Source organism: Cariama cristata, unplaced genomic scaffold (genome assembly GCF_000690535.1).
Source record: "Cariama cristata isolate BGI_N322 unplaced genomic scaffold, ASM69053v1 scaffold16422, whole genome shotgun sequence".
Lineage (NCBI taxonomy): Eukaryota > Metazoa > Chordata > Aves > Cariamiformes > Cariamidae > Cariama > Cariama cristata.
In genome coordinates this window covers 313-9,095 of record NW_009603366.1, presented here as the reverse complement: position 1 = coordinate 9,095, position 8,783 = coordinate 313, and the positions used below count along the sequence as shown (strand labels likewise).

The following is an 8,783-nucleotide window of genomic DNA, read 5'->3' as shown; positions in this document are numbered from 1 at the left end:
GCGAGGCGGCCGCGTCCCAGCAGGACGTTACCCCCGGCCGAAGAAGGTACCCCGGGGGCCGTCCCGCTTCGTGCCGCCGCAGCCGGGCGCTGACAGCCTGTGAGGGGAGCGGGCAACAGAGGTTCACAGCGTCTTTCTGTGGTCCTTTTCTAGGGATGGAGAAAATAAACTTCTCGGGAGGAGAACCGTTTCTTCAGGACAGAGGCGAATTTGTAGGCAAACTAGTCCAGTTTTGCAAGCAGGAGTTGAAGCTACCGAGCGTCAGCATCGTTAGCAACGGCAGCCTGATTAGAGAAGGGTGGTTCAAGAAGTACGGTAAGGAAGGACCGCTGTGCAGGGAAGCACTGCGGGGTTTGGGAGCATCCTCCGGGCAGGCTCCCCAAAAGATGGGTTTTGGTGCAAGTGGGAGGTAGTTTGTTAATGGTTCATTTATAGTAAAGGCAAACCCAATACCAGTGAGATACTGTTAATTATGTGTTGTGAACATAGGCAGTTTGTACTATTGCTTCTTTGGTATAACAAAATAATAGCTCAGACTGTCTCCGTAATGGTGTGGACACACACACGCATGCACACAAAATACGTGTTTTGCTGCTGTGGCTTTTGTGGTCCATGTGGTGACTCCACAGAACTGTATTTACATGGCACTTTGTGACAGATCACAAGGAAGTGAAAGTGGGCAGAGCCCTGACAGCTTTTAACTGAGGGGCTGAATGTTAATCAACTTTTAAAACTTGTTTTCAGGTGAATATTTAGACATTCTGGCGATTTCATGTGATAGTTTTGATGAGGATGTCAATGTTTTAATCGGCCGTAGTCAAGGAAAGAAGAACCATGTGGAAAATCTGCATAAACTGAGAAACTGGTGCTGCCAGTATGCTGTTGCTTTCAAAATAAATTCAGTGATCAACAGATTTAATGTTGAGGAAGACATGAATGAGCAGATCAAGGCACTCAACCCCGTGCGCTGGAAGGTAAGAAAGTAGTGTATACCGTAAGTTTCCTGTTCAGAGAAAAGTAGTAATGAAGTGAAGTCTGGGAGTTGTCTGAACCTCTAATGACCTCGGTCAGATCTCCAGCTCCAGCTTGGGCTGGTGTTAGCAGACCTCTTGCCAGTGTTACATAGTGTTGAGACAGCTTCTGCCTCTTTCTGCACTTAAATGGAGCCCAATATGTCAAGAATCTTTTTTGTTATGATATTTACAGGAAATTATTCTTTCTGTGTATGTAGATCTAGTTTTTTTATGATATTAAAAATAAGATGGAAAGTCTTTAACATTTGAAAATATGTCATAGTGTAGAGAAAATGAGGAAAAGTTTGTGTACAATGACACATTAGAGTTAATATATCATTAGCAATACAAAAGAGTACATTAGACATTAATGTTCTGTTGTAGAGTATTAGTGGTTAGTGTGCGTATATTATGTCATTTTCTACTAGAAGTGTATTAAATACATTATGTTATCAGTTTGAAAATGAGTAGAGATAATGTGACTTATAAATATGAGAGAACTTGTGGAATAATTTCTCATTATTCACTTCACAGAAATTGGTATACATATGTGATTTCCCAGAAAAAAAAAAATCACTATAAGTGAAATCTTGGTCCTACTAAAGGAGCATAAGGGAAATATGACGTGCATTTTAGTGTTTTATCAAGCTTCCTGGCCTACCTTCTTACTGGAGTTACAGAGCATGTTGATGGCAAAGGCACCTTTTTCCCCCCAAAGTCTATTCTGAATGTATTTGAGGACTTGGCCTTTGGAAGGGGGCTGTAAAGTAGGCAAATTGTTACTTTTTTTTTCTGGGGAATCATTCCTATCTCTTCTGTGACCATCTGAAGCTAGTTAAACTTACAGTCACCAATCAGGTTAAAATCTTTAAGAATAAAGATTGACTTGATAGTCTGCGTTGTACATAGTGCTTCCTGGTATTTATAATACAGCCGTACTATTTGAGGTTCAATCAAAGTTTATTTGAGCTTTGATTTTCTGTGCCCTTATTAAGACCAGAGCAGTTAAGATTTCTGTGGAAACTGGATCAGGAACCATGACTGTATAATTACATTTAGAACTATGTGATGTTAACTTGCTAAAAATAAATCTGCACTGTGCCCTTTGTGTAGTATTCACTTATCACAATTTGTGTCAGTGTAGCTCTACTGACAGAAAAATTAAAGACACTACTACTGAGGCAACTGGAGGCTTTTGTCACAGTGACAGTCTCTTTTCCTCAAGGCAAGTGAAAACATAAAATCTTAACTAGGTGCCTTCTGTCTTCAGGTATTCCAGTGCCTGCTCATCGAAGGGGAGAACAGTGGTGAGGATGCCCTGAGAGAAGCAGAGAAATTTGTTATCACCGACGAAGAATTTGAACAATTCCTGGATCGACACAAAGATGTCTCCTGTTTGGTACCTGAATCTAATCAGAAGGTAAAATTGAAACTGTCCTTTTGTAACATTAGCTTGATTTTCAAATAAAATTGGAAAGATGGAAAGGAACGAGAAACTTTCATGGCAATTAATCTATTAGTACTGGCCTAGAAGAGGTACAGTACAACTTTGTCAGCAACTGGTTTTGTTATGTTAGAAGCCAAAGTTCTTAATTTTCTTTAAGGCTTTTTATTGAGCACAAAGTTATGCATAGAAGGGTAAAAACTCATTGATCCCAGTCCTGTGGAAACCCAGCAAGAGGGTTTCACAGTGTCGTGTGGGCCTCTGCTCAGTGAGATGGACATATAAAGTTTCAGCACAGAAACTGGAGAAACTGAGTTTTCCACAGCTGAACCGTGAGCTCTGCACAATAATTAAGCCCTTTGGAATTGATTAGGTCTTCCCCACCAGGGCACAAGATCCTGAAAAGGTTGAACGTTAACGTAAACACACTTTATACTCTAAGCATAATTTCCTAATAGAGATTCACCATGATGTTACACTATGGCAGTGTCATCGACCTACGCAAAGTAAGATACCATCCCAGTCAGCATTATACTGAGTACTGAGGAACAAGAACTAGTATTTTTGCCTGACACGTCTTACTGGGTACTCCCTCCCACAGTAAAGTCACATTTTTAACATTGTCTATCTGAACTCCTTTGGACTACATATTCGGGCTCCTTATTCAAAAGGAGATTCCTGCAGAGCCCAGCAGTAAACTTGATGAGCTGCCATCCAGCTTACGTTAGCTGCAGTAAAGGACTTTAGCGCCTAAGGGTAGAGCTCAGGACATTCTGTAAGATGGCTACGGACCCTATACATGGCATGAGGAGAGTTAGAAGACTCAATGTTAAGAAAGTTTATGAACTGAGTGAGGAGATACTAAGTTGAACCAAGCTCAAGAATGCCTTAAATCTCACATCTCACATTACTTTTCCTCTCCACAGATTAAGACTCTCCATTTACAGTTTACTTCTTAATGTATGGAGAGCTCAAGCGAGCAGACTGGGTTGCCTTTGCTATGTGAGACGAAGAAGTGGGACTGTGCAGTCTAGCCTTTAAGGCATTCAGTGTGAGAGCGCACTCATCGGAGAAGGTGTTTAGATGAGAACACAGAACTGTTTCTACATTTTTTTTCGTGTAAGAAGTCCTACAAAAAAAGAGCAGGCTTCCCTCAGCAGGTTTGGTTCTAGAAGACTGTTTCTGACTTCTGTTAAACCTGGGTGAAAGATGGACACCAAATTGATAAAACAGATTTCCCATTCTACACAGTAGCAAGCTCCAGCTACCCAGAGAATTTTAGAGAGGATCATGTAAGGAGATGCCCAGTTAGCTGAGCAAACATGTCATGTTTTAGCTGTTGGCCTATTTCTTGGTGCAGACCGCAGAGCTTTTTGAGCTGGGAGATTACCTTTGAGCTGGGAGAATACCTTTGTCTGCTGGGGTGATAATTAAACACCCCGGCTTAAATGGTCATGTCATTTGTTTGGAAAAGGATGTAATCATTCCAGTATGCAAAACGGTGTAAGTTCTGCTGGTGTAGGACTTAATAGAAAACTTGGATATTATTTAAAACACCTTTATCCAGTTGGGCAGCCGTATTTCAGTTCGACACTTGAGAGGTCATATTCCCAGAATTACTGGTTTATTCTTGCATTAAGTCATGCTAGTAATCCTGTCATTTATTTCTGTAAATGTGATCCAAGCTCACTGAAATAGTGGTAAGACCCTACCTGTTTCGAAGATTTGGATCAGGCGTTGAATGAATAGTTGTTTGTTTTGTCCTTGATTTTTCACTAGAATGGAATTTTGGTTTGTATATTAATTTAGTTTTTACTTTTGATCTATTACAGATGAGGGATTCGTACCTCATTCTGGATGAATACGTAAGTCTTTGTTTGATACTTGGTATTTGTATGCTAATGTATGTATGTATGCAGCAGTACATATAACCAATGCAATTTACTGTGCATTCTATAAAATTATTTTGCCATGTAGCAGAAGGTGTTATTTCTTCCCATTTAACATATTGAGAACTTGAATATAAGTATGACCTAAGGAGAAGTTGCCGTCAGGTTGCATGTATAATCATTGCATCACAAATCTTAAAGTCTAGATGTGTATCTTTGCAGGACATCTTTGCTGGTTTTCTTTAATTTAAAAATACAGAACTTGTCCTGAAAGTTAAGTTTCAAAGAGCCTACTTAGTTTGCATGTAACTGAAAAGCAGACATTTAATCTGCAGGAATTGTGGTATAACTTTGTTCCTGCTGAGGTATGTCAATGTGTCTAACCGTGAGCTTCTGAGCTTTCTAAGGACTGGAGTGAAACCTTTCATGCATTTACATAGGCTTTTGTAGGACTGCAGTGCAACTCACTTAATTCTATAGGAAAATTAAGCTTTTACAAATTGACTTTCTAACATCTTATCTATTGATGTTCCAGATGCGTTTTCTAAACTGTAGAAATGGACGGAAAGAGCCTTCCAAGTCTATCCTAGATGTTGGTGTAGAAGCAGCTATAAAATTCAGTGGATTTGATGAGAAGATGTTCCTAAAAAGAGGAGGAAAGTATGTGTGGAGCAAAGCAGACATGAAACTGGACTGGTAACTCAAAATACTGAGTTATGGCAGGTGCATTATGTAAAGAAAATCGGTGTGTATATAAGTGAGTGTGTATATGTATCTAACGCTTTTAACCACACTGGGTGTTTTATAAAGATTGATGTTCAGTATAACTCTATATGTGAATGTGTTAAATGTTTTAAGAATGTAGATTATGTTCTTATCTATTGTTCGGTTGAACGTTACCAAGTACCTTCAGAGCTTTTATGTAAATAGATCTCTGAAATCAACTTTCTAGTCCATTGTATGGAGGACTTAGGGGCAAGCCATTAATGTAATGTCACACAGGAAGCCATTTGAAGATAATACATAAGCGTGCATGCCAGAAAACAAACCAAAAACCACCCCAATCTCTAATTCATTATAAACAGCTGTACTGTTGGGTAAGTGGAAACTTGTCGGGGAACATATTCTGCCTCGTTGATATAGGAAGGTGGATTGCAGTGCCTCACTAGATCACACGAGGTCCAGCTAGCAGTCCTCTGGGAGCAGCCCCTGCCTCTTTCAGGGGTAACAGAGGGTCAGAATCTAGGAATCATTGTCTGTAATAGTATATTTAAAAGGAAATCAAGATGAAAAACTTGTCAGTTTTTATTCTTTAAGACTTAACCATAAAGGCGTCTGTTGTTCTCCCTCTCCTCCATGTACACATACGATATTTGCAAAAATGTTAGGGGGTGTAATTTTCTATGGAAACATATTTTCAGTCATGAAAGAATGTTATATTTGTCCTAAAACATAAAAGTGCATTCTGCCCAAAGATGAGCAACTTCTTATTTCACATTGGCAATGGCCTTAGATCTAACAAATATTTACAGTGAAAACAATGTTTGTGTTTTATTAATAACTTCCTTCATTTTCCTTATACCTGCAAATATTTATTATTTTTAACATGTTTTTCTCTCCCTGTACATACAGTTCTGATGAAGATTCCTTCTGAAGTTAATTAATACTATGTAGCGTACCTAGCACCTATCTTCTGTTGCATACTGGCAGTGTTATTCACATGCTTTTTGTTTTGCTAAGCCATGGAGTTACAAACAACAAAGTTCATATATCATGTAGCCTTGTTTAAAGTAACCATTCTTGCTTGCTGGTTACAAACGTGCAAGCTTTAAGTGAAGCTAATCGGGTTTTGTGGTAGCTGTCTTTAATTTTAAGAGCTGGCGTCATCAACATAAAATAGTGAAAAGTCAAAACCCCCTGCAAACCCAATAATCTAACATGATTAGTTTCCTGGCAATTGTTATGGCTTTATAACTGCGGTTTTCCAAATTCAACTAGTCCCATACCCCCCTGCAGAGCTCTTTATGAAGGGCACAAGTATAAGCATTGCACAAAGCAGAGGTGAGCTGGCACTACTCATTCGTCCTGTCCATTGAACTCAATGCCTGGACTGTCTCACACGTTTAAATATTTGCAGCAGTTGGGAGCCAGCATACATTAAATGTACCATGTAGAGAAAATTACACCTTCTTTCATTTTTTCTGATAATGCTAGTTTTTTTGTTTTTTTTTTTTTTTAAAAAAAAGAGGTGTCTGAGAGAAACATTTTACATTCACCCTACTACATCTTCAAAGTTGAAGGGGAAAGCGTTTAAGTAGGAGCTGCTACTTCTGAGTAAAGGAAGATGCATCTCTGAATACACTGTGAAAATGTTTCCATTTATAATTCCTTTGCTTTCTATTTTTTACTGTCCTAACTGTAAATATACTATCTCAGTGGTGCTCTTTTGTCTCTTTTTATTTTGCATTTTGCAATCACAACGCTTCCTAGACACTTACATTTCAATATTCTTTTTTTCTTGTATTAATACTAAGTGGCATTTAAAATGTGGCCCGCACACATTAACCCCGCAGTCTTTTGGCAGCTCTTTCCCCGACCTCAGTTGGAGTTCTGCCTGAGTAGCAACTACGGGCAGTGCAAATTTATGTAACGGAGGTTTGTCTTCCTCAGCATTCCCATTGCTCAAATGTTAAATCTAGCCTCTTCCTCAGCATTTACACTGCATGACAGAAAAGAAGCATTTTCCTTTGCTGCTGGCTCATTCCCAGCATGGGGAAAGATTTAGTGCATCAATATACCAGTAAATCTACCAGCTTGCTGCTTCTGCAGAAAATGCCAGCTGTATCACAGCACGCAGATGTGAGGTACACAAACTCCCATTCAGATCCAGAAATCCTGCCATTCTTTGCTTTGCATTTTACTCTGTTAAATGGCTATTCTTTTGCTGCAAGAAAGGAGGCTCCTCTGTGCCTATGGAGGAAGCTGCTGGATAAACAAACCAGAGCTGAAAATGTGAAAATCCAGTAAATAATGTAAAGACATTGAAGACGTCTTAAAATCTGAAGGATTTTACATGTCCTCTTGCTACCACACGTAATTAAGAAAAAGTTTCTGCTCCGTGTGATACTCTTTTCCAAAGGAAATGCCAGTCCTGTCCATTGGAAATGAAGAATTTGACATAACACAGTTTGACAGACAAGCACTGAGGTTAATGAATAGCTATTGATATTTTTATATGCAAAATCAGTTTTTGTGTGAAATCTCAAAAATTTTTTTGGCTACAGCTTGATTAAACTAGTTTATTTTTTTAAATCTATAAATACAGTTCATATCGGACCAAAAATGGACTTTAGGCTTTCATTCTGTAGTTAAGCCTAACTTTCAGCATGGGACTAGAAAAATAATACTGAATCCAATAGGGCTGCTCCCAGGCTTAGAGATTACATGTACGTTGTGACCCTGAAGAGTCACGATTTAAATTTAAGTCCTGTAAACACAGATATTCTTAATTGTATTTTCATATGTGATCTCATAGTACTGCAGCTAAGCACTTGCTAAAGATTTGGGAAGGAATTTATGCTAATTTACTAGCATTATGCAGCTGTTCATATTTGTAAAATTTGTAGAGAATGAGTGCTGGGGAGAATGACTTCAGTTAAAATTATGAATATACGTTGGGTAATGAGTAAAACTGTTGTTTAAGATGCATTTTAAGATGCCCTCTTTTTCACTGTGAAGGATGTTGTTACAACATCTGAATGTTATAAATGATGAATTTTTAAGTGATACTGTCACATAATTAGTGCTAAATGTTTCACATGAGTGTGTTGCACATTTCAATAAATGTTTCTATTTTCTTAAGCCTGCCTGTAATTTCTTTTTTTTTTTTTTTATTAAATATGACTCAGAACCATACTAGTAGAATATGTGACTGCATTCGCAAGAGATCTGTAATTCTGAATGCAGTCTGTATTTAGCACAGGGGGCTGCTTGCATGGTGCCAAGGGCAGCATCTAGGCTGAAATGGAGAACAATAGTGGGGATTCTCCTTGTGATGAAAAGCATTTGTTACAAGCTTGAGTGGACTGGGCTGCGCTGGGAGAAGACAGTTAAAATACCTTGTGCTGTTCAGCCATTATGAAAGGCACAACTATCCATAAATATCTGAGGAGAAAAAAAGGTTATCTTCTGTTACGGTAAATAAGGGAGAAAAGCTAGTCAGTTCAGAGGAGTAAAGACAAGTGGCTTCTTAAGCTCATCTCCCGTCTTCAGGCTGCAGTATAAACTCTTGTGCTAGAGAACCTGAAATTGAGCCTTTCACAGTAATTGGTTGTCTGTGATGGGAGGCTAGGCTTTTTTACCCCCCTTGCCTTTGCCAGTTTTTTTTCTGGACGTTCTAGCGGAGCGAGGGTGCCCAGGAGCAGAGCTGCAGGAAGG

The 8,783-nt window shown here is 39.0% G+C and overlaps 1 protein-coding gene across 1 annotated transcript; it reads left to right on the top strand.

Annotated features, from left to right (window-relative positions):
• Positions 1-155: 155 nt before the first annotated feature.
• On the top strand, positions 156-5,046 carry RSAD2 (radical S-adenosyl methionine domain containing 2). Its single transcript, XM_009695171.1, has 5 exons — positions 156-315; positions 745-974; positions 2,284-2,433; positions 4,290-4,322; positions 4,882-5,046. The coding sequence occupies exons 1-5, from the start codon at positions 156-158 to the stop codon at positions 5,044-5,046; spliced, it is 738 nt and encodes a 245-aa protein (XP_009693473.1).
• The last annotated feature ends 3,737 nt before the right edge of the window (positions 5,047-8,783 follow it).